The sequence below is a fragment of the Rhea americana genome, unplaced genomic scaffold, assembly GCF_003343005.1.
Source record: "Rhea americana isolate MKP2758 unplaced genomic scaffold, rheAme1 scaffold_164, whole genome shotgun sequence".
Classification (NCBI taxonomy): domain Eukaryota; kingdom Metazoa; phylum Chordata; class Aves; order Rheiformes; family Rheidae; genus Rhea; species Rhea americana.
Genome location: NW_028185750.1, coordinates 411,124 through 438,400, shown reverse-complemented (window position 1 = coordinate 438,400; position 27,277 = coordinate 411,124). Strand labels below are relative to the sequence as shown.

The 27,277-nt window shown below is 34.5% G+C and overlaps 1 protein-coding gene across 6 annotated transcripts in view; it reads left to right on the top strand.

The window, feature by feature from the left end:
• Nucleotides 1–27,277, top strand: part of DENND1A (DENN domain containing 1A) — a 221,461-nt gene that overhangs the window by 98,862 nt on the left and 95,322 nt on the right. For all 6 annotated transcript variants that reach the window (XM_085300458.1, XM_085300456.1, XM_085300460.1 and 3 more), the window contains exons 8-11: nucleotides 320–373; nucleotides 6,689–6,799; nucleotides 16,672–16,772; nucleotides 26,226–26,271. In XM_085300458.1, coding sequence (XP_085156584.1) covers nucleotides 320–373; nucleotides 6,689–6,799; nucleotides 16,672–16,772; nucleotides 26,226–26,271 — 312 coding nt within the window. The remainder of the gene's footprint in view (nucleotides 1–319; nucleotides 374–6,688; nucleotides 6,800–16,671; nucleotides 16,773–26,225; nucleotides 26,272–27,277) is intronic.

Sequence of the window (27,277 nt, the reverse complement as noted above, 5' to 3'; positions counted from 1 at the left end):
CCCTGAAGTTCTCTTGACGTATGTTGTAAATTGTTTGAGTCTGTGTATGACAGTATTTCTGAAGAACAAAAAATTTGTAATCTGTCTTTTTGGGACTATTTGATACTTTCTATCCTAATGCATTTTATATAGCATTTCTGATCTGAGAAGAGAATGCAGCTTTTGAAATCCATGAAAAACAAGTCATATTGGTAGTTGATTAAAAAAAAAAATTGGTAATTTTTGCTTAGCTGATGAATGGCTATTACTAATATTGAGCAGTGACTTTAGATTGCCTTTGACAATATCAAAATAATCAATATTTGCTGTTCTATTTTAGCACTCTTATTTTACTGTGCCTGACATCAGAGAACTTCCTAGTATACCTGAAAATGTGAGTACTGTAGAGGATCGTGCACTTTCTCTTTTTAATGTCGTCAGGAAAATAGATAACTATTGTTACCTCCATTAGGGCTAGTAATGCCTAATACATTAGATTCTGTAAAATATTACTGTATGTTGAAATAATATTTATGTGGTTAGTTTATAGTAAGTATGGGAAAAATAATTTGTCACTAACTATATGAGTACAGACCTCTTAAGGTACCCCATAGTTGTATAGTATTTAATGTTTGAAGAAAATAAATGATAGAATAAGTGAGAGTTAGTGTAAAACGATCAGATTAAGATGTCATTTTAATTAAGAAGAGAATGGGAGATTGACGAAATAATAATATTTAGCTGTAAGTCAGTCATATGAAGCCATTTATTTATTACTACTCTATTATTACTATTATTACCTACCATTAACGTAATTTTTTTCATTCTAACAAGTGAGGAAATTGAAAATATACATTATACTTTCAGCCTATTCAAAATAAGGGAAGAACAGAGATTTTGGAACTTTCTGTATAGAAGGAACATCCCAGCATTTCAAAGAGTTTAAGAAGGCAATAGTGGTGTTAATTTGCTTGAAAATCAGCTCTCTACAATAAACCTATGAAGCATTTTTTTAAGGTAATCCCAAAGCAGATCTGGTTGCCATTTGGGCAAGTGCCATCGGAATCCTACTTTTCATAAACATCCAAGATTTGGATAGAAAGGAATTTCATCCATTTTACTAAGACTTTTATTTACAGTGAAAACAAGAGAAGAATCTTTTGAGGAACTTCAGCTTTAGAGCTAACTTAAAAAACACTGTCTGTTTTCATCTCATGAGTTCTGAAGTACTTTTGTTTTAAATTGAAAGTTGATAATTTCACAGCTAAAGAAGCAAATATTTTTCTTATGCAGATTAAAAAAATACTTCAGTGTAGTATTTTGTTTTCAATTATTAAAATGTTCTGGCAACTTAATAATTGAGCCAGAGGTATAATCTTGATACTGAATATCTTTAATAAAAGAATTCAATGTGTGAAACATCTATCTTCCTAGTATTTAAAAAAGATCAAATACCACTTCAGTACTGACTTGCCTTGTTCTCCAAGGTGCTGTCAGAATTCAGACATTATCATATATTTTTTTCTTAAAATATTCTGTGTTGAGTCAGAGTAACAGCCAGATATGTAGGTTTTTGTGCTACCTTTAAAGTATGCTATTAGCTTCAGTTGCTAAGGCCATCATTCTTTCTTTGTGATTACATTTTCCTTTTGTGTCGTATTTACGCAGTGGCATTCAAGAGTTCACAGTCTGCATTTGTGGTTAGAAAATGACTAACGGACAATTTAATGTGGGTAGAAAAGAAAAGCAGATCTGCTCATCTGTGAGAATGCTACAGGAGACCAGTAAAAGTGAATTGTTTGTTAGGTGGCTTTCTGAAAACGTCAAAAATGCCCAGTTTCTTTAGGGACACTTTTTTTGGAGACTTTTTAAGCCTCGTAAAGTTGCCTTGTGTGTGTTTTAGCATGCCTCAGATTTCTAACCAGATGACAGTTCTGTGGGGAGACAATACTGGCAGTTGATTCTCTTGAATATTGTTTAATATGCCCCTTCTGTGTCTTTCAAGTGTATTTTTTTGCCTGACACCACAAGTGTTCTTGCTTGAACATTTTGAGGTCTGCCTTAGCACCATATACCTCCATTTATTATATTTTAAAAAAGAAGTGAATAATCACAGCACTCCATTCTATTTGTGGGTGATTTGTACACCAGTTAACTTTTTAACTATTTTTTTCCTCCCCTTTTAAAACATAGTTGCAAGCTTTTCTGTTTTGTAGACTTTTCATACTGACTCATATCCTGTCAGTAAATTTAATAGAAGTTCTTTTTTTCTCTAAGGGTGTTGTGTTTTTTGTTTGGTTTTTTTTTTTTTTTTTTTTTTTTTTTTTTTTTTTTTTTTTTTTTNTTTTTTTTTTAGAATTATGATACATTAGGATTAATTCAGGAGTCAGTTTCTGAAGCTAAAACAGCTATCAGTCTGGTATATATACTATCTTAACACAGACATGAAGTTATTTGTTAATAGGGGTAATATTTTATGCTAATCTCTTCTATGATAATCATCTCAAATTTTCTAACAATTTTTGTTTGATAAGCCTCAAATCATCATAAAAGCAAGCAAGGAAGTTTGTTTTCATTTTACAGGCTACTAAATTGTAGGATAAAGAGAAATGAACTAGTAATGGTAGGGAGTCAGTGGCAGAGATTAAAAGTAAATCTGATATAGAACAGCTTAAGAATATATACACTATGTGCTGAATACTTCAGAAAGTATAGTTGTATTCATGTTGGTTACATCTGCCAGTGATGTTGGCTTATATTTGAAGGTATGAGTCAGCTTCCCAAAACATTTGAGCAGGAGACAGGATGAACACTCATGAATCAAAGGCTGTTATAAAAGCCGAGGCCTTGGGCCAGAAGGAGTTGGAAGCCCTTTGAAAGCTGAATGTTCAGCCTTCAAGGGAAGGAGTGCCTCGTGATGCTACAAAGCGTCCTCTCTGAACCACTGAGTGGTGCTGACGTGCCTCCGAGGGGACCATCCTGCGCAGCGGGGCTGTGGAAAAGGGCGGGCTCGCAGCACCCTGTCCGGGGTGGAACAGAGTACCTCTGCGAAGAGAAGGGAGAACATTTCCTCCCATAAACATAGTCCCATAAATGCGTATGCACGTTTAAAAACATAGGCCTCAGTGTAAGAAAGAAAAATATTAAAAATGTAATCCTTTGATCTAACTGTTACTGCCACTGACTGCCCTACATTTTCCAGGTATTTACTGTTGTGTTTTTCTTTTTTTCCTTTAATGAATAGCATTGCATAATTCATCATGAATATTTTATCTATCTGTCAGTGCAACTTTCATGTAGAATTGCAGCATATTAGAGAATGATACAAACACATTATATGAACATAATTCTTCATGGATTTTAATCGATTGGCCTGCTTATTCAAAATTACTGTATATCTTACCAGCAATTACATTTTAAAACCTGTATTAGCAAAGGTTTTAATAGTATCAAACTTCGAAGTTGTGTGTAATGATTAATGGAGAACTGCACGGAATTCTATTTAGAATGTTAACAAACTTGAAATTATCTGGCTGTATGTCAGACCAARATGGTTAATGATCCATAGAATAATTTAGTGTGCACAGTTGTATATAACAACTAAGAATTCAATTTTTCAAAAGAGTTCTTAAGTTATGTGAAGGATTTGTAAATGCGTTGTCAATTCAGAAATAAACAGCTTGGATCTTTGCAGGAAATAGCTTACTATGAAATTTATAGACATGCACTATCTATTGCATTTTGAAAATATCAGGTAATTTAGCAGTCTGATATGATGAATTTTTTTTTGGTGGTGCTATGTTTGTGCTCTTCAATCTCACTTTTCAAAGTAACTGTCTTTTCACTCATCATAATCTTTTCTTACTTCTGCTCCTTCATTTTTTTTTTCCTCTCAGCAAATTTTTGTTTCTATATTTAGGCCAGTTGCTAAAGCGTATTGTTCTTTAAATGAGTTTGTCATTATATGATGGAGGAAGAGAAGCAAATGAGTGTTTTTCATCTCAAAAGTTAATGAAAAGTGCATGTGCATTTATGGATATTAAATAGCAAATGATTAAATAAACAGTTGATTTGGGAAAGAGTATAGGAGTATAAGGGAATTTTGTAGCCACTCTTACTGAGCTTTGAGAGGAAGGCAGATAACCAGTTCCCCTATTTTATTTTGAAAGTCCCTCTTCTACTGTCCCAAGAGAGCCTTAAATCCTAGAAAACAAGATGTACAACAATTATACTGCAAATTGGAACGCTTTCACTTGTATTTATTTAACTCATTCATGGTTTTGTCACTTATGAGACATATCTTTCAAAATACATGTGTAAGTCCCAAATTCATCTTCAAAGATGACAGCTTTCTTATAAATAAAGCTTAGAACTAACACGTGAATTTCCTTAGTATCAATACATTACCATGCAACCCACATGCTTCACAGGTGTTATTTGCAAATTTCTGAGAGCAAAGAAGACTAAAACCTTACAAATCTTTCCATCTGAAAGTACATTTGTTTGTCAAAGCCACTATATCACTTGAATAAACTTGATGAAAGAATAATTGCATATCAAGTCCCTGTCTCTGTCGTCTCACTAGTTGATACTTTTTCCTTATAAACATATATACCCAGAAACATATCTACATCTTCAGACAGAATGTAGGGATTATCTACTCCTTTTGTAATGCCCCTAATTTGAGTGCTACCTGGAAATTCTTTTAACTCAAATCATTTGCGGTAATTGTGTCGTCATGTGCTGTGTTTTGGCATCGTGGAAAGATGAGTGAGAGAGGGAAGAAGAGCCTTAGAGAAGACAGCTTCTGTTTAGACACAAATATCATGCTAATCAGCACAGATGGGATGAGAAATACAGGAAAAGTACGTGATAGTTTAATAGGCTTTTGGCAAAATGTGTTGGCTGTTTTCTTTCTTTTAGAACATACCTGTCTCTGGCTATAGTTTTTCTATAACAAACACCTGAATAATTATTTTATATTAATGTGTTTGAAGCTTACCATAATGAGCTTATTTTTCATCTGTCTATCTTCTTACTAGTACAGAAGTCTTCCAAATACAACCTTTAATTTTTCTTTAGTTCTTTCTTTATGTTTGGATGGCAAGCTGTGGAACATATTTTTGCACAGTATGAAACATCTTGGCAGACTTTTCAGGCCAAGTATTGGTGGTTTTAGAGTTATCTTTGGATCTGTCAAAAGTGCTAATGGGCTTTGTTGAGCTGCTTTAAGATTCTAAATCATATTTGCTTTTTGCTTTTCTGTGCTTTTTTATTTAATGATGATTAAGATTGCACTTGAATTCATGACTAATCTAATTCTGCTTTCGTGTGTGCCTTTTGTATAAGACTGTCTTTACTGTATAGCAGTCCTTTTACATCCATAAGAAGCATTTGGAACCAAATTGCCTAATTCAGCATTTTTGGCTGTATTAACCTTTCCAGACTTTTTTTTTTCCCCCCCAAGTTCTGTGTCTAAAGATGTAAAAATACCCTTCTACAAACGAGAGACCTTTTTCTGTTTGCCTCGCACTGTAAAAGCCTCTTTCTACAAGAACATAATATATTTCGGTCAAGCTATCTACACAGTAAACTTTTAGTTTTGTGCAAAAAGATCTTACAAACACATTCCAAAGTTTTCATTCTGTTACTTATTAGAAAACATCATAATTTTTCAGTAAATAATACATGATTTGTGCCACTACAGCATGCTGCAGGGGGGTGCATTGATGAGGATGAGTGGACAGTGTTGCTGACTGACTGGATGGCCTGTAGGTTGGGTATAGAGGGGCCTAAGAGCTTGTGTAGTTTGCTCTGTTTTTTTTTTTTTTGGATTTCAGGTATTTACAATGATTTGTGCATAGTTATTTGTTAATATTCTGAGCAACCACAGCATGAAAGTAACCTGTGTTGCTCATAAAGTGTATACACAGATTCAGCAACTTTATTTCCTTGTGTCTTGGTTTGTCTATAAAGACAGTCTGCAAATGAGCTTTGCTTACAATGTTTTTCTAACTATATTTTTCTTTATACTGTGTAAACATATTGATGAACATGCAGAGGAAATTGGGTGTTTGAATTCTGCCTCTTCGTTGGCGGTGGACATCTACTGAAACTTTCAGAGAGAGATAGAAAGAAAATTCTGTCTCCTCCTGCAGTTTCCACAGCTGCCTGAGGAGATGCTTTCTGTCTTCAACCAAGGGCAAAAGATTGTCTGAAGATACAAAGTGAGGAGTTCAGAAGACTTGTGTAACTGTTTTTGGCCTATGTGTTAAATGCCCATGTGTATTTCCAATGATCAAATTTGTTCTGGGGTAAAATACTTGGTTTTGTGTCGTTAATATATCTGAATTTGTTAAATAAGAAGCCTCCGTTAGGACAGCTGTTTTTACTATTAGGTTGCAAGATATTTTTGTGCTTTATCCCAGGGAGTTTTGACATTTCTATATTTTTCTCAGAGAAATATCTCGTTTTAAAGTTGCGTATGAAACATCATCAGTCTTGCTAATCCAATGCCTAACCCGTCCAAAGGTCAGGGGAAAGATACTGCAATTAAAATGCCCTCTGGCACAAGATGACCTGACCTGTTGTTTTCTTTCTTTAAATCATGTATTGGATGTAGCATAATAGAAGAATGAAATCTTATTTTTACTTTAGGAGTCTTGTTTTTGTAATATTATTAATCAGAAATTATTTTTATCTCTCCTAGAGAAATCTAACAGAGTATTTTGTAGCAGTTGATGTCAACAACATGCTGCATCTCTATGCCAGTATGCTATATGAACGCCGCATCCTCATTTGTTGTAGTAAGCTGAGCACTGTAAGTAAACAGCAGAATAATTTCTTCTAATCACAGTATTTTTTAAAAATGACAATCATGTATAGGAAATTCTGTAAAGTTTCAAGAATTTGAAGAAAAAGGTTTAAAACTTTGTAAAAAAAATAATAGAATATGGTACTGAAGTTGGACTTCCTATATGAGTGAATATCCAGAAAGTCGTAACAAGTTCTTTACTTGGTGAAAGACTTAGCAGAGATGAAACCCTGCTTTTGTAGTTAGAAATAACCATAATCTTTCTTTAAAACTCCATGCCAATACATTTAATTATAATTAATAATTAATAATAATTATGAGTAATAGTTTCAGAAAAAATACATAAGTGCACATTGATGAGTTACTAGCCATTCAGAATATTTGAATTTGTTTGCTGTAGAAAAATCTCTATTTTAAAAAATATATAAAAACAAAAAATACATGAACGTTCTTGCCCTGCAAAAAGTATGCAGTGAGTACAGAAGATGTAGACATATKCATCCTAGTGGCATCCAGTGAGAGAACAAGAGGTAATGGGCACAAACTGGAATACAGCAGATTCTGCTTTAACTTAAGAGGAAGCTTTTTTACTGGGATGGTGGTCAAATACTTGAATGAGGTTGTAGAGTCGCCATCCTTGGAGATACTCAAAACCCAACTGGTCAGGGCCCTGAGCAACCAACTCCAGTTGACCATGCTTGAGCAGGGAATTTGGATTTGATGGTCTTCATAGTTCCCTTCGAACCTCAACTAATCTATGAGATTTTTTTTTTTTTTTTGCTGAAGTTCTATTTATCTCAAATGTTTAAATGAAAAAGGATTTTTTGTTTGTTTTGGATACAGATGTTGTGTACATGTTATGCCATAGTGAAGTTCCTTTTTCATAAAAATACTTAACAGAAAAAAAATAGATAAATGATACTGTCAGGTGGATCTTTTAGTGACCTCCTCTGCGTGGACCCGAATAGTTAGCTGAAATACATTGACAAACCAGACTTTTTGCAATTTTGTTTGATAAGGTGTAGTCTTAATGGTTCTTAGCCTCCATCAAGGACCTGGAAGATGAAAGCTACTGAACACTAGAGTACTCTCTTCTAAAAATGGCTGTACATCAAAACCAAATACACAACTTGATTTAGTTTAGAGTTTTGTGTTATGCATTTCAAAGTTTATCAGTCAATAAGATTGTGATTTCTTTGCAGAAGAGAATGTTAAGTTTTCATTATGTTGGCTCTGTAAATGGGTATTGATTGCTTTCCTTTATGAATAACAAATATAAGATGGTTTAATAAATGTTACTTTCTAGTGCTATGGACTAAGTACTTGGACAATCCTTTCTAATATACAAGCTTCCTTTTCCATTTTGTGTACTATTATCTGGCCTCTTACTGTATGACCCAGACCTGCTTTGTGTTTGAGATTGTAACTGCTTGGAATTGCAAGAAAATATTGAAGGCTAAAATACTATACATGAAAAGCACGAAAGAATAATTGTTAATACAAAGTAAGAAAAGGAAAGAGAATAAGTCTTCATACTCAATCTCAGAATAACTATTTCAATATAATTTTGAAAGGTAAGTAAAACTGGGATATTTAGAATAACCTCATGGAAATACCAATAATTATTGAATGTTTATAATCAAGTCCCACATATAACTAATGGAATTTAAGTAGTATGAAGTTTAATATGGTAGAAAACTCTTGTAAAGTACAAACCTTTGTATCTACCGAGTAGTATGGTTCTCTTTACTAAAATAAACAAAAATACATCCCCTCCTGGGAAGTAAATAAAATATAAAAGAGATATATTTATTTCAGAAACATGAAGAATGAAAATAATGTAAATTATCACAGAAAAGGAAAGAGGAGAATGGCTAACCAAAGCATTTCAAAATGTCTGTGGTTTGTTGGTTTAATATCTCTCTCTGTAACAGAGCATGGGAAGAAGAATTACATACCTGTCACTTTGCCTTCCTTAATGAGCCATTTCACAAGTAGGGTTGTGTTTTCTTTCCTGTCTTTCTGCTATTCCTCTTCCTTTGCCTCTGTCCAAGATAAAAGTTTGTCTGGTTCTTTTGTGGGGAGGGGTATTCATACTGTGTGTTCTTATCTTACAACTTCGTGTATAAACTGCTCCAAGACTGGAGTGACAGTGTAAGACAGGTTTGAAGTGTTGGGCTGGAGCCAGTGATTCCTTGCCTGCACGCTCTGCTCTGCATGTTCCAGCAGTAGGAACAAGCTGCATTATTTTATTTCAAACTGTGCTCAGCGGAAGCCAAGACCTTGTAACTGGAAATGTACCAAGTGAAGGATTCTCCAAGTATAGTTAGGATTGGGGGGGAGGGAGGGAGGGGTGGGGCTTTTCTGCTTGTTTTTTATTTTTTTATTTTTAACAAAAAAGTAGAAGGACCTGTGTAATTTCTTTTCACTTTGAGAGACATGGCACACTTCACACTTAAGGCTTAAATATAATATCAAGTAGGAAAGAGAAAATTAAACAGCACTGCTAGAAAAGTCTTTCATGGTAGAATGAATCCTACGCTGTAATAAATTTTATCAAATTTAAATTTTGATTAGAAGAATTTTTAGTATGGTTATGTTGAATAAGATTTAGAGGTATCTGAAAGTGATTGTGTTTACTAGCTATTTTTATAAACAGTGTGTACTGAACCCATGGACTACTTACTATGTGTGTTTTGGGAAACTTCCCCCCCCCACAAATGGCAACTCAAGTAATTTCTCAACATATTAAAACAATTTTTTTTGAGTACTCTGTGATCTAACTCTTTGTGCAAAGCCAAATGTGAACCAGAATGTATTAAAAAAAACTGTGCTTGGCAAAAGACCACCTGCTGGTGGGTACATGCTGTTGCAAAAATGAAACAGAAGAGTTTTCCTTGTGTCCAGTATTTTCTCTTCCATCATGACTTGCCCTTGCAGCCTGGTCTGGAAAAGGTATATTGATTATTTTTGATAATGGGTGCAGCAGATTGTTTGTCAGTGGAGAAAGGTTGCTTAAAAGAAGCCTGATAGCTTTCAAAAATTTTATCTGTGAATTTTATGATGCTTTTTTGTTTCCATCTTACTGAGATGAATATCTCTGTTATTTTTCTATTATTTTATAGTTATTAGTCTAGAGCGAGAAATGCTATTCTGGCATGGATATTTTTTTGTTCTTGGAAGTTGACGGCTTCCTGTTTCATGAAATGCGCAGATATGCAAACTCTTATTCCCTAAATGATTTCTGACATAGTTCAGGGCTCTAAGCATAAAAAAATGGTGGGATTTAGGAAATTACGGTATATGATTAATAACACTTGCCAAAGGTAGCACTAGCTTGCACTATTCTTGTTAGCAGTCTTAAAGCCACCCTTTCTTAGGCACTAATTTTTCCTTCCCCAGAAGTCTCTTGCTATCCTTATGAACTTCTGCCAGGATCAGTCTTGACCTTCATATACAGTCTTTAGAATAGTTCTGCTTTCCTTACTTAGTTCTTACGGAGCACGGTCGTATACTGTCTGTCTGGTTTTTAGTTCTGAGCAATGCAGAAGAACGACATTACAAAAACTTAAAAGGTAGCCTGTTCCTTCCAGTGTACATTGCACATTTCCAGCCTTGTACTGGAACTGCAAAACTGTACAGTGTATATTCATCAGTAGAAAGAGAGGAAAATACACTGGAGAATGGCCTGTCATAATTCAACATAATTTTATAATTTTTATACATGTGACAGAAGTCCATTGATTAATTTGCTCAAATAAATCTTTTCAGAGTATTAAATATTAAAACTGCAAGAAGTGAATTAGTTAATGAATGTCTTTTTAAAATAGCTATATTTTTACATTCTCTAGTAACAGCTGCAGGAAGCTGAGATAGTGGAACTGATCTTATTTCAAAATGCTGGATTCCTGTAGTTTTGACAGTTGGGCATTTCTCAGGCTGCCTTATTATTAAGTGCTTGTTTTCTGTATAGCAATCGCTAATCAGGTGAGGTCTCCAGCAAATATGCTATTTCTTTTTTATGAGCCCTTATCTTGGCAGAGTTGAAGGACAGTACTGGTGCTTAACCATGGTAGTATGTTTTTTGAATTCATGCCAGACAGCAAGGTGGGAGTACATCTCAAAAATAAGTGACAGCTTCTGCTCAGATGTCTGCAGTGTTGAGCATTATGTCTGTTTAATCTTTTGTTGCTGAGTTTTAAAACCCAGGGAACACAGATTTGGAAGGGGCCTCCTTGGATTACTGAGTTCAATCCTCTACTATCACGGGCAACAAATGAAATAGCACTATTTGTGCAGATGATGGTCAATAATTCAAGAAAATGCTTTGCAGAATTAGATGTGATTCAATACAGTAGGGTAATGGTAGGGAACATGATCTAGAGGTGGATGTAATATGCAAGACAGAAACCATGAATGCACACAACTTTATTTGCAGTTCTAGTGAGTGGGACAACGATAGAGTAAGTGAGCAGCTTTATACGTAGGGAAGCATCATTACTGCACATCAAAATGCAGATACTGAAATCTGAAGAAAGTGAGATCAAAATAGATTCTAGAAAATGAAATATGAGAAGAGACATGAGTCTGAAGAACAGGATCTGATTTTAGAAATTTATATTTGGGTTTGAAGGATGAATATGAGAGCAGTTTCCCTTAAAGAAACTACAGTTCTTTGAGCAATATTTCAATGAAAAAAATTTGGAACCTGTCATAATAAAGAATAGAGCTACAGAATGCATAAATAATGTATATTGTGGAAGAGTAAATATGACCTTTGCAAAAGAAATTCATGATTCAAATCATAAAAGTTCTTCAGAGCAGTGAGAGCAAGGGAGATATGATCAAGATAAGTCTTTTAAAAATCTAGGTAAGATTCAACAATGTTTAATTCCTTGATGGATATTATAGAGATTTCCATGACATAGGAGAGAGAGATCGTCTTATGGGTAGACAGCTGACTCATTATTAAAAAAGATAATTAAAATGATCGGTTTTCCTAATGGTGGAAGTCGCTAAGGAGTCCAGCAGTGAGACCGCTGAGACCAGTGGTCTATACTCGAACCTATTAAATGTCCTCATGGAAACCCATTTATAAAAAGGGGAGAAAACTGTGTGAGAGTGATTTTATTGCATAACATTGATAAATATAAAATACTACTTACAGGAGAAATATATAAGCAATCATGATCTCTAAAGTAGTTATTACCACTCAGAAAAGAGATACTGGAGTAGAGATCAATGGAAATGCCAGCTTGATATTCAGTAGCTTAAAAGCAAAGAAACTATTACAATGGGAATAGAGAGCAGAAAAGAGGGTGTTGTGCCACTCAGTATGTTCATGGTTTACCCACGTTGTGAATATTGTATGAGTTCTCATTCTTGCCAACTCAAAAGTGATAAAACAGAGCAGTGAAAAATACAAAGAAGGGTAACAAGAACAAGCATACATATGAAATAGTTTCTGAATTAGAAAAACGTGAGTAGAGTAGGGTTCTTTAATCAGCCCAGCAAAAATACAAAGGGAATGTCTCTACATTTCTCTTAAGAAATATATAGAGAAAATCACATGTGGCCTAAAGAAGATGACAAGGAGATGATTTTTTTTTTCTATTTATTGTCTCAAAATGTTAAAATTCAGAGCACCCATTAAAATCGTGATGAAACAACCTTAAAAGAAGGGGCAACACTTCCATTTACTGAATTCACTGGCACATGAAGCCTGAGCTGCCAGTTGCTGGAAATTGAAAAATATACAAAGGAAATATCAATTATATCAATGAATGAATCAAGCAGTGATTTTAGTAATTTGTGTTGACCATGTTGGATAGAACACTTGGTGACAAGAGATTTTTTTATCTAGACTAGTAGGCCATTCTTGTTCTTAGGTTATCAGTGATTAGTTGATAGAGATGATTGGAGCTTGAAACCATTATTAAACAGATATAGTGGCAAGAGAACTGAAACTCCCCAGCTGCATTTGAAGGTCTGCAGGTGATGAATAGGAAGCAAAGGTGACAGCAAAACAGTAAGACAGTGATTTTGGAAAATATACAGAAAAAAAAGAGCTATGCATTGTCAAAGAAAGTAACTGCAAAACGTGCATTAAAGGCCTCTGTAATTGGCAAATCATCAGTGAAAATGCTATGGAGAGAACATAGCTGGATCCTATGTCGTGACACAGAATAAGGCATTTATCTGTTTAGAAGTGTAAGTTCTGTATCAGAAGCCAGTTTATTTACATGATTGGATATTAAAACAGATGAGAAAAAAATCTTTTTGGAAGGCATTACACTGGATTGATGAATATTCGTGTCTGTTAATAACCTTAGGCAAAACTTTGCATATACGAACTTATTTTCCTAGTAATTGTGATTTTGATAGGATCTTTGTTTTTGCATTTAGATCTGTAGTATATTTGTGTATACAATTCTAAAGCTAATTCAATTTGACGTACAACTTTCATTTGTAAATTTTTTTTAAAAATAATGCATAGATATTGTGTGTGTGCCTGCAATTTCTAATATTGTACAGACTTTTATTTCCATAAGAGTTTGTGCAGATATTATGAAAAACAGAATATTTTGTAACAGATTTCATACAGATTATTGAAAAGATTATAAAAAAGGAAAATTCATTTGTTTTATTTTATGCCTTTTAATTTTGTGTGGTTAAAATATCTTCTGCAGAGATATTTAATTGAAATTTTAAGTTTTTTTTTTCCCTAGATGTAAAGTTGTCATCGATCTGAAATGTGCATTTTCCTGACCATGGACTAAATGCTGTTATTCTCCAGACTGAATAGAAATATGTCCATACAGCTATTGTATCTGTAGTCAGTGATACAATGTGACATTTCGAAAGCTCAGTTTCACCAGTGATGAGTGACTTAACTGTCCTCACACTAAACTTTGCAAGGTACTAAAGGTTACATGAACTATTAATACATTACAATTATCTGAAGATATGCTCTGTTCCATTTTTATTACATGAAAGGTTACATATTGATGAAAACAGTCCTTCCTTCCAAGAAAATCATTCTCTTATACCTACGAAAAGGGATTAAAGTAATTGTAAATAAAATAACAGTAAGCTTTTATTATTTAGATTAATACATTTTCCATTACAAATTGGTACTAATAGAATGTTAGTTTATTGTATGATGTGTTAATTTTGTAATCCTTGCTATTAGGATTCAGTGTTAAAACCCTATGCTTCAGTTTGAAGATATTCCCTTAACTGTTGGTAATTTTTTTAATAGATTCAGCTTAGTGTTTAGGAACATGAAATAAGTCTTTATATCAGTCTTTGTGAAACCATTCTTTCTTTGTGGCCTGTAAGTGAAAGTAGGCACATAGGATTCAACAAAGATGAACTAGCCCCAGGTGAAAGCTTGAATCAAATTGAAATATTTAATTTCATGGGGTTTTTTTAAGTGTGGTAATTATGGTTCCTAATTTGAATTCAGAAATAAAAATATATAATGAAATTTCCTTCTATTATCTAAAACAGCCAAAGAAATACTAGAAATCTGCAAATTAGCTGCATCTTTAGTTACTATTTAAGCATCAGTGTTTCTGAAAAACCTGTTTTCCATTTCTGACAGAATTTCCTTATCCAAGTGCCTTGGTCAGGCATCTGGACTTACCTTCCAAATCCTTAGAGACTGCTAAATTAAGCTTTCGTTTTCTTGCATTTTTGAAAGAAAACCTTACTCTCACAGTAATGAGCTTTTATTATTTTATTATTCAGATACCTTAGTGGCACCAGAAGTATGAATGAGTGTGTGTATGTTTTGATCATCAGGGAAGGATAACATAGATGCTGGAAGAATTATTATAAAATTAATACCAAGTGTTCTACCATCTCTCAGCTCTCTACAAGTTAGAGCTCAAAATTCTGACTTTTCAATTCAGAGTCTTTTTCCTTCTGAATTTTTTGCCATTAAAGTCCTCTGAGGGTTTATACTTGGCATGTAGGGTCTTGGCTTCTGAGTGATTTTTAAAAAAATGTATATTGTACTGTAAATTGTAAAAAAAAAAAAAAAAAAAAATCTATTTCTATTCATTTTTTATAGTCACTTTCTTGCTACTGAGAAGTAACTTGCTTATGAAGCTCATACTACACTGTAGGTCTCCTCTGCACTACAGTGCAGAGAACGTCTGTTACTCTCCCTTTTTTTCTCTCTCTTCTCTCTCCCTCCTCCTTTTTAAATGTTTCAATTCTTGTTGGTTATGCAGACTTGTTTTGTTCAGAAGCAAATAATACATAAGGTATGGTGCCCATCTTCAGTCTTTTTGCATTTTATTTGGAAAACCAGGTTATTTTAACTACAGAAGAAAAGATATGCATGTATTATAGCCATCAGAACTTTTATTGAAATAATTACATAAGGACTTTGCTGTTAAATATAACCCAAATGAGATTCAGAGCTTATAATTGATTTTCCGTAGCATGGCAGCCCTAAGAGACAGTAGTAGTACAAACCTTTACATAACTTTTTACACTTGAAATGAAAACTTACTAGCTCATCTAGACAATTTTCTTTATCAGTCCTAGGTTCTCTATCAAGTGGTATCTAATTCAGTAGCCTGTGTAAAAGGAAATGAATAATAATAATAATCCTCTATCTTTTTAAAGTTATGCCACATCTGACTGAATCTGTGATGAATGTCATAAGTTACGTCTTTGCTAATTTACTTAACTCTTGCTACAACTTTGGGCCACTGCAAGGATTTCATTCCTTTAGAATTTGTCTTTTATGTATTTGAAAGCAATATTCTCTCTCACAGTTTATATTTGAAGTCATCCTTTCTATTATTTTTTCCTTTTCTGTACCATCAAATAACCAGAAAACTTTCATTGAGTATTGTTTTTGAAGTATTTTTCGTAAGAGAAACACTTTGCAGTATTTTTGCTGGTACCATTTGAGTTCGAAAGACACTCCAACTGCAAAATATTGTCAGGTGGGTTTGGTTACCTGACACCTGTTAATCTTTTCATGTGTGTGCCCGTTTATATGATATGTCTGATCTTCTGTTGTTTATTTTGCTGTCTTGGGGGTGATTCTTTTGCTATTTGTGTCTGTGTCTGTGACTCATTTATACATAGTTCATACGATATTTTGACTAATGCTTTTATAGAGATTACCTTATTGGGGATTACTGCCTTGCCATTTTTAATAGCAAATATGACAAATAACTTATCTTCTTTTCCAAATTATTAATGATGGTTTGCAACAAGACCTGAGACTGATAATTCCCCTAAAGCTCTATGAGGAATCTCCCATAACTTAACTGGCACTTGTTTGTTATTTGTGATCTTAGTTCAGTACCTGCCAACATTAAAGCTATTCTGAGCAAGTTCTTTTAAAATCTGACTGAGAAAGTCAGTAAACCAAATGACTGAAGAAGTGCGGTTAGATAAAAATCCCTTTTCTGAGCTTTATTTTTTTACAGTTTGTTACAATTTCAATACGATTTTGTGATATTTATTGGATGATAATTGCCAGGATCAGGGGATTTTGCCTTTAGTATTTTTTGTTTCTTCCCTTTGTGCTGTCATTTCCTTCTTCCTCTTGCTATGTAGAACACTGGGTGCCCATTGCAGATTTTGCTTGTCGAATAAATCGTGCTCTCAGCTGTTAACAAACTAAGTCAAATGCAACCACTGGAAACCAGTCATGCTTCACCCACCAGCACGCTTTATTTATTTATTTATTTATTTATTAACAAGAGCACTGTATATTGTGTGATAACATATGAAACATATGTTGTTACAAAAGCAAAATTGATACCTTCTTTTTTTTCTTCTAACTTCAGCTTTTTAAATTTAGGTTTTGTCTTATTTATGATCTTGTTTTCATTTGTGTTTTCCAGTTAACTGCCTGCATTCATGGGTCTGCAGCTATGCTCTACCCAATGTTCTGGCAACATGTTTACATTCCTGTTCTGCCCCCGCATCTATTGGACTACTGCTGGTAAGGCTATATATATCACTTAGATACACAACAGTTTTCACATTTCTGAATTGTAAGTCTTAAGTGCTCTTATGAGGCAACTGTTACTCTAAAAATACATATGTGTATTAAGGAAGTGAACAACCTAGTAAGTGAAAAATACTATTTTCAAAGCATGATGTGATGGTGCCAGTATCTTGAGATACTTCTGAATGTTACTATTTTTTTCGTATTATATTTAAAATATGTTATTAGGATATCTGTTTAATTAAGAAAAAGATTTGTTATCTGTTTAATTAAGAAAAAAGGAAAAAGAAAAGAAAAGGCAAACTTAAACTTACCAAAGGCAGGAAGCAGATTTTTTGTGAAATCTTAATTTATCTCCCTTCCACATATGTAAATCACGTATTTGCGTACTATACTATATTTTAAGTATGGCTCTTATAAGGTTTTTTTGGTTTGTATTTGTGTTTTAAGACTGCTACTGGTCATAAGATTTACTATATGATTTCATGCCGTCCTTCCCTTTTCAGCTTTTCGTTGCTTCCCTCTAGTGAAATTGAAGAGCTCAGATTTACAGATTTCAAAGATATTTATTTATTTAAGCAAGCGTAGTTAAGTTTTCTTAACCCTAATAGTGGGATCCAAAAGAGCTGCTGCCAATTTTTGAGTAGTTAGAATGATGAAAACCAAAGATCATAATCACCGTGGCATTAGCGAGAAGTGTGAATTAAGGAATGTTCCTATTAGCACAATTTCACACTAGTAACCAGATCATCACAGTACCAGGTAGAATGTGTCACTCATTCAAAAGCCAGTCTCTACTCTGACATATTTTTAATTTGAAATGATATTTGCTTGGTAATAGGTTATTTATATATAACGATGTATGTGAACATCCTGAAGGAAAGTGCATGGAAAAGTTACATTGCGCAGCTGTAACATGAGCATCGTACCATGTAATAAGTGTTTAGAAGGCTTTTAACGAACACTGTTGTAAATAAAACTTTAAATAAYGGGTCAGATATTACATGATTTTCCCTGTTTTTGTAGTGCTATAACAGGTGTCAGTATGTATATTTGATCGCTTGCCTAACACAACTATTAAATAGACTTCTGCCAAGAAGACGAATAATTTCATCAAATTTTAATTCCATTGCTTCAAATTCAGTCATTTCAATCAGTGTCCATAATTATCATAAACCTGGCATCTTTGCTAATAACTTCATGGTATGATTGTGCGACATTAGGCAAGAGTTTCTGCAGCACTTCTGGGTAACCAGTGGGGAAAACTAGCGTTTTTACGTGAGGAGCTAGGAGCTGAAATGTGTAGATTTAAAGGAAGCATGTTCTTTGCAAATGATTTAAACGTTAAGTATATGCCTATGTTGAGGATACACAGAACAGAATCTAAAAACTATTATCTCCTGCAGAAATGAACCTTCAATTTACTCACAGCCCGGGAAGGGCAGATTTGAGTCATTCTCGCTGCCAGCAGGTGCCCTCTCGGTGCATAATGGCCTTCGCCTGTGTAATTAACACATGAAGGCTGCTGCTGCCAGTTTTGTCTTCAGGTACATGCTGCTAGGAGTTTCCAGGACAATAGTGTGGACCACAAGAGGCTTTTACGCTGGGTTTGAAGATTAGGTATTCATCGACTTTCTGACAAAGACATGTTAAAAGGGGCTACGTCCAGATCCCACAGTTGGGAGCAGAGGTGTGCAAAAAGCAAACACATAGGCAGCGTACCCAAGGAAATAAAGACATGAATCAGTGAGCCACACTGAATGAATTCTTTAACTGCCTAACACCCTGTGCATGTAACGAATGAGACAGCTACTGCATGAAAAGTATGTTTTTGAAACCTGTAATTATTAGGCAGACAGTAGCTGCGGGCTCATAAATACAACAAGTGGTTACCTTAGCCTGATATGGACTCTAATTAGAGTGTTAATCACACATTGTAATTGTTGGATATATCAATTTAGCAACAATTTATGTGCCGTAAATTYGTTTCTCGAAATAGAGTCTATCTATTTTCTAACCATGTGAACTTGGAAGCGTAATTTTTGCCTRTGAAGACTGAAAAATGAGCTTTATACTCTCTGCTGTAAGGCAGTGTTTTTGCTTACAGGCTTTTGCATCTTAAGGGAAATGTCCTGAGATTATTTAAAATAAAAGGGTTTATTTTAATTTAATTATATCTGGTTGTTTCCTTTGCAAGCACAATGTAAGTTTTTTTTGGTTTTTTTTTTGGTTTTTTTTTCAGAACAGAAACTGAAACAAAGAAAATTTAATGGATAAGAATTCTTAAGTAAAAAGTCGTGTTCATTGAGTTGACTGTCCACTTACTGACTATGCTTCACATGATTATGAATCTTCTCTCTGTGAAAATTAAAGAACAGTATTATAGAATGTATTACTTGATCTCTGAAAGTTTAAAAAAGAAAGAACAACTATATACCACTATATATACCGTACTATGTATGGTATATATATACCATATATAACTATATATGATTATTTGCTTTTAGTCATTTGATTTTCAGTGGAACTCTTTCACAAAAAGGAAACTTTCAAGACTGTAACTTCAACTCAAATCTATGGCTGTGAAATTTGCTGGATTTTCTAGGAGAGGGGATCTTTTGGATGGCTCTTTCCAAAGCTACCTTGGTTTTGTTCAGAGTAACTTAAAACAAGGAATTAAAAAGTGGAATATTTTAACTCTCTTCATGCCCCCTGAAGATTCTTTTGGCTAATTGTGCATCAGAAGCTTGGACTCTTGCTGGAAAGTCCCCTTAGCTGTTGGCAGAAGTGTATTTTCCTGAGTGAGAAAGCAAAAAGCAGATGATTGGCTATTGCTACTTGCAAATATGCTCAACATAAGCTGTTTCACTTAGATTTTTAAAGCTCAGGTTCGTTTTTCTGTAGCATTTTGTCTCTTTCTTAGATTTTACACCAGATACTTCCAAAGTACTCTGTTTTTTCATTTTTTTTTCAGTTTTTGTTAATTATTTTACTTATATGAGGGAAAAGAGTTAATTTCTTTTCATTTCCCCCTTGAAAGCATCTTTTAACTTAATTTTTGTATTCAAATACATTGCTCATTCACCTAAGCACAGAACTGGAAAGGCCTGTGCATCTGGCTTCAAAATGTTTTTCCTCTGTATACTTGTTCTTTGTACTGGAGGAGGTACATGTGACAGGACAAGAGGCAMTGGGCACAAACTGAACCACAGGAAGTTCCACCTGAACGTGAGGGGGAATTTCTTCACTGTGAGAGTGAYRSAGCMCTGGAMCAGGTTGCCCAGAGAGGTTGTGGAGTTTCCTTCCCTGGAGATATTCAAGGCCYGCCTGGATGCAACCCTGTCTACCATGCTCTGGGTGACCCTGCTGAGCGGGGAGGTTGGACGAGATGATCTCCAGAGGTCCCTTCCRACCTTACTGATTCTRTGATTCTGTAATTCAATAAGATGAACCARTAATGGTGGTTCAATACCATGTACATGTATCTAGAATGGCACCAGTCATTTGATCCCTATCAGTTAGCTTCCCGTTTCAATGTTTAAGTGAGTAAAGTAGATGGGACTTTGTAGATGTCATTAGCCTAACCTGTTCCTTTGAACACAAAATAGAGGAAGCATTTGAACCACTGCTGTAGAAAACTGCCTGCCAGCAGGTGCCAAAAGTATTGGTTCCTGAGTACTGCCACCAGCCAGCAAGAGCCTAGTTTATCTGGTCAGATCACCTGCATTTGTTATCTTGATGTAAATTTAAGCATTTCTTGATGTGGAAGAAGTACTGTATTGTAGTTTCTTTTCCCTAGCTGCTTCCAGTTTACTTTTCATGTCTGTAGAAACAATCCCACTGTGTCTGTTTTCTTCCTTTTTGCTCTCAGTATCTGTGTTTACAATTAGCCTGTAAGAAAACAGGTTAGTATGTTCTCTGTGTCCAGAACGTTGTCACTCAGCTTATTCTGTAGGTTTATACCAGAGGTAACTATGTGTTTTCTAAGGTGATTACAGCAGTCTTGTACAGTAGGTAAATTGCTTAGGGGGTAACATTAGTACATTCTGAGAGGCATCTTTTTAGAGCACTCTGGCATAGCTGCTGGACAAATGTTTCTTTTGGTGCAGTTTTCCCTTTCTGCAGGAGATTTTTAAAAACATTTCCCTTTCTCCTGTTTTCAAAATCTGTGTGTAGCTCAAAATGCTCCTTTAAGYGGGTGGACGAGGTGACTGAAGGCGAGTACTCCTGCTGCTCAGGGAACAATTCCTTCATCAYGAGCTTCTCAGTGGGCATTTTGACTCAACCAAGTGCACCTGTGTGCTCACTAAAAGCTCTTGTAGTTAGTCTTCTGGTTTCTTAGCTCTGTTTTCTACACCATTCCAATGTATGTAATCAAGTTTCTAATTTGCATCGATTACCTAAATAAGTTTGGAATTGGATTCTGTTGCATTTCAGTAATCTGATAAGAAATCAAGAAACTGCCTTAGAGAGTAAAGTACTATTTAATGTGCAAGAGTGACAGATGTGTTTTTATATCAAGACATGAACTTACTAAATGTGATCTGATCAATTTTCTTGGAAAAATAGAGCAAAACTGTACAAATCCCTGGGTAGCTATAAACTATGAGCCTTCTTAAAACCGGTGTTTTTTACATTATATTGCAGTATTTTTGAATAGTTTTTTTGTTTGTTTGTTTTTTGTTGTTCACTTAAGATGAAATGTCCCTCTATTCCACCTGCTTCTCTTCCAATTAGTAGTTTACCCATCTCTTGGGAGCATAATTAAGAGGTCTCCAGTTAGCCTAAGGAAGGGAATTAAAGAAATTGTAAAAATGCAACTGTAATGAATAGGCAATATGTAGCCATTAAGTCCACAATATCCATATTCATACTTAGATGTTGCTACTTTAATGATTTGACATTTACCTATATAACTCCTTTGATTAGAAATAACCCTGCCTACATTGGGAACTAGTGTAATACAAGAACAATAATATCCTTTCTTTTTGTTCCAAAAGACTTAGGTAGGCATTTTTTTAAAGCAGTAAATGTTTGTAGTAGAAAATTGATACTATTTAATTTTGCACTTAATGGATATTGGCTGCCATCAAAGAACTTTGAGTAACTGGTAGTTGTGGCTATAGGAAGTCCCAGGACTAATATGGAAGTGTCAAGCAGTAGGTAAAAATATGTCTGAAGGGAATCTGTCATCTGTCATGGGTCTTGGAAGGATTAAGCCATGTGCAGATTGTTTCTTTTGATTACACAAGCAGTGTGTATTACGAAAGTGGACTGGAAAGTCTTAGAAATGCACATTTAATCTGATAAAATATTAAAAACTGCTCCAGTGTTTGATGTCTCAGGACCTGAACAGCAGTTAGGAGGAAACACTGCAGTGTGCTGTGAATGGTTAAGAGGGGTACACAAATGTTCCCTTGTACGGTGTGGTACCCGATTATTTAAGTAATGGCATATGATTAACGCACAGTAAACAAACATGGTGATAGAAACAATTTATGAGGTGTGATACGAATCTTCAGCATTCACGGCAAGGTTTATTTCTTTTTTGGTGAGGTTGATGAGCAGTGACAGAAGAATATCATCTCTCTTGTATGTATTATTAGAAATATTTATACAGTTTGCCAGAATTGTATTCTATTTAGGTTATTTATGAGGCTTTCTTGATTAAACTTTTGAGGGTTAAAAGGAGCTATTGCAATGAATTATCCTTAAAATATTTTTGCTTTATTGTTCATACATCATTGAACAATGCTGGTAGCTCTGACAAAAAATGTGAATTTTGATAAATTATGTATATAGAACAATTGCAGTTTTGATATCCGTGGAGAAAACTATTTAAGGTTCATATTTCAATGATAAGCAGTAATGGTGATATTAAAGCACATTTGAATAAACAGTGTACATGATTAAAGACATCCAAACATACCATAATATTTTTCATATACTATAATAGTCAATTTTCATATGCAAACTGATATATTGAGTATAATACTTGAATTTCTCTTCTAACCCTTCACTGATTTTATCTCAAATCATGATGTCATTAACTCTGTCTTATGCACTTTCTTGCTCTTCTCTTTAACCTTCTTCTCTCCTTAGGCTCTTCCCCCACAGGATTTCACTACAAATTCAGCACAAATGCACATGCAAAAATGAGTGCTCCAAAGATGTATCACAGGTCTACTTTTGCTCCACACCTATCCATACAGTCTAAAACCTGTATTTTTCTTCATTTGTTGATGGGATGTTGGCGGATGCCTTTCATYTGACATTTCTGTTTGGTGTCTTGCTTTTTCACTAGTAATAGGCAATGGGTTTTTGTGGACAAAATTGAGTTAGTTTCCTTTTTTGTGTTCCTGTAATTTGGGAAATTCAGTGCAAGTCTTTACATCTAATCTATATTTAAAACTTACGTATTTCTTCTTCACATCTGAAAAGTTTTTTATTCATCTGTATAGCTCCAGACATCTTGTCCAAGCTCTGACCATTTGGTGATTTCCCCTCTGGCTACTATAAGTCAACCAAACTTTGTATGTGCTTCAAAAGCTCTTRAAAGAGTTGAGTTTGTATGGTCATGTTAACCTTTGTTTACCTTCCATTTTCTCCATCTCCTCTTTTCTATCAGACAAGCTGTTCATCTTCTAGAGCCCTTCATAACAGGTGCCTTGTCTGCTTGCTGCTTTCTGTTGATAGGGCCATGTCGGCCTGTGTCCTGCTGAGCCATGGTCCAGGTTCCAGCACCCAGTTGTTCCACTTCTCAAAGAAATACCCAGTGTCGTCTTTTGTGCTCTGCCTTGTTCTCTAGAGGAAAGCTCTGCAAATATCCGTAAAACCAGCAGAAATATTCATAAAACTAGTACTCTATTCTGAAACAAATTTCTGCTTCAAACTTCCTCTTTTACACTGACCATCAAAGCCTAAGCTATTTTTTATCAATGGATGTATTAAAACCACTATTTGTACTACTGTACTTTCAAATTTGTTCCTCTTGCTTTCTCCTGCCTGTCCAAATACRTATGTCACATAGCACATCAAGTTCGTGTTGTACTTTATATTTGGTAATACAAGTTTATAAAATAAGAAAACATTACTAAAAATTAGATTACTGCAGTCTTTATGCAATCGCTGTAGCAGTTTTATATGTTGTTGCCTTTGTATGTAATGCCTTTTATTAGAAAATTGAAATGYGGTTCGTTGTTTCCAAAGTTGATCTCTGTACCTGAAGTTGCATCTTTTTTGTAGTTCCCTAAAATCTTASTGGTGGGGGTGCGTGGTTTCAAGTTTTTAGATGTCCGTGTTATTCTTTTGTTGATAAACTGGCGGATTGAAAGATGGGCAGTATACAGTTAATTAACTTTTACAGATTACGATTTTCCTGTGCTTAAGTGACAGGCTCTGCTTTTGGACACATTAATAAATGGCTAGTTTTCTGGAATACTGCACTCTTCCTGCTTCCTTTCATTACATTAGCCAAGGTTCCACTAGATGAGACATTTGCAGTCTTAAGACTTCCTGCCGAGGTTCAGACTTTGTATTTTTGAGATTGAAGCTGTCGTGTTTCTGAAACTACTTAATTAGAAACACATTCATTTCAGTGTGTACTGGAGGATACTTGAACAGCATAGTGAGGCATACAGGGAAGTTGAGCATTTGTGCAGCTGGCAGCTAAACCAATGGTTTATACTTTGAATATAAAATTACTGGGTATTTTCTTGCTTCTGGAATGTGGCCATTGGAAATGAAGAGATGTGGGTGAAAGAGATGGTGTTTGTCACAAATMAAACATGCAAAATGACAGGTAAAAATACTCTTTAGTTGAGCAGCRATCCATATGTAGTAAATGTATATCATGTTGTATGGTAAAAATCTTTACCAAAGAGCTCGGATGTAGGTTCTGGTTCTCGCCTGTGGACCTGCCTGTGATGCAGAACCTTCAGAATTGTTACCAAGTTTCTGATTCAACAATCTCTCTGGACCATCATACGGTGCTGTATTAGGTGGAACTTGGGCAGGGATGTTCTTATGAGTCGGTACAATTCAGTAGGTTGTAATGTGGTACATATCACTTCAGTATTTTGCAAATGGACTAGTTGGGGGGTAGGTTTTTGTTGTTTTCTGGAGTTGTGTGTATTTAATGGCTTCAAAAAGGAAGAAAAACCCTAAGGTTTCATGCAGAGTGACTGTCTCCATTCTCTCAGTACAGCATCCAAGAGAGCAGGAGTTTTAGGTTTTATGTTAATAAAAATGATAAACACTAACATGCATATCAGTCAGTCTTACTTCCTGGAAAGGAATTGCTCATGGTAATGAGAAGCAGAGTGAYTTTTGGTAGTATATCTCAGCAGTTCTCTCAGCACTGCTGTTTCTCCTACTGAACAGTAGGCACCRGTTTATAAAGGCTTTATAGAACATGTTTTCATCCAAGGCAGTACAGTGACATTACTCTAATTTTGAATCTAGAACTGAAAGTCAGTTCTTTGAGCTTCTGTATCCAAAATCAAATGAACCTCTATTTAAAAAAAAAAAATGTGTCCGTCTGTGTGCTTTTAGTTTAACAGGCAGTATATGCCATATTTGCAATTAGCAGCTTTGACATCTTCCTTGATGTGTTCTGATAAGCMATGCAAATATAAGCTTTTCCTGCTTGGTTGAGTGGGAGGACTGCAGTAAAGCTTGATATTAGAAATACAGTATATACAAAGATACAACTTTCACTCAATATTCATCTTGTGTTATGTAGTCCTTACTGGTGTTTGCTAACATCGTAGAACAGAAGATGGAAAAGATCAGTGTTCTTCTTAAATAGCTAACATTCTGTTTGATAGCAGAAGTTTTGCATCTATATTTGAGAGTACAAAGTTGTACTAAGAACCTATTGGTGTATTTAAGTTTAGTATTCTGAAATAAATAATAGTACCAGTGTGTATTAGTGACTCTGGATGTAATCAAAATACTCCAAAGCCATTTTTCTCTTGTTTTATGTAAACATTACATGATTTACACTTAAAAAGGAATTGTTTAAAATATTTCTGGACTCATAATTAAAGGGCTTAAAATTTGTATCACTGAGTGATATATCTGCATTAAATTAACTGCTTGCTGTTACAGTCTGTCTAAAGAACACTGTTTAGAAAAAGCCTAGGTATTTAATTGAAAAGTATGGTTAACATATTTTGTTCTTAWTAAATAAATGTCCTTATTATGTCACTTAACTTAATCACTAAGTAATTGTGATGTCAGTAAAATATTAACTTTAAAAAATAGTTATCCTAAATAAATATCTTTCAGATATGGAATAAATTTTTGTAATTATGTGGTTTATTTATATATTTAAAAAAAAATCTAACTCAGTGTCCGTATATTTTCCTATATCTAATTTTATAAGTCGTATGTGTTAATCCAGTGTTATGAGAATGTAAAGCTAGGCTTTTTTCCTCTTTGCAGTGCCCCAATGCCCTACCTCATTGGAATACATTTAAGTTTGATGGAGGTAAGTCTTTCTCACCATTTTGGGGAATATATGTAGTTTTACAGTTTAGACCCAGATTTTGGAAGCAATTATACATGCATTCATATGCTTAAAATTTAAATAATTGTGCTAATTCATTTAGGATTTTTCACATGATTGAAGTTAAGCGTGCATGTTAACATGAAGTTTCGTGGGAGTCATATTTGGTACSTTATACAATTTTGGGCATATTGTTTTCAAATCCGTGGTCAGTGATGAGCTCATGTTGTATTCTCTTCCCCATTCTGTTGCTTCATTTATCAGTTTACTGTTTACTCGGTTTGGCTCTGTATTCAGAAAGGCAGAATAAATATTAATCAAAATGTTGACAGTTAAGAGTTCTTTCTCCCCCCACCCTCCACCTTTGCAGACAGATTGTGATTTTTTTTTTAATACTGTTCAAAAGATCTGAAAACAAGAAACRTCTTGTTAATGTTAACAAAAAGCTGGCAGAAAACCAGCCCTCACAGAAACCGTAACATATAAACAGTTCAGAGTGATCCATATAAAAAAAAAAAAAAAACTCTGTAGGTGGAAATAGTACTTTTTCTTTTGCTTCCAGTAGTGGTGAAACAGTGGATGACTTTCTTCAAAAGTATCTGGAAGACAACATAAGCTATTAATTTAGATCCTTACAAAAATCCTAGTCCTTTTTACTTGTGCCCCTTTACACAGGAAGTCTGAACAACATGTGTATACTAAGGGTCTGAAGAGGTATTCCTGCAAAGAAAATACTACCTTTTGTAAGGCAGTTAATTTAGGAGGTAGTATAGAATTGGTAGGAGTTAAAAGTGCCCTTGACAATTATTTGATTTGTATCTGTATTTTGGAAACCTACGTTTGGAAATTTAGGCTTAACTGATTTGGGATACTTAAAAATTTATAATGCTGAGATTCATATCACATAAAGTAATGTATATTATCAGAATCTATTCTTATATTGTCCATAAAAGTGTGTAATTTCTGTGGAAACATTGATAAAGCATAT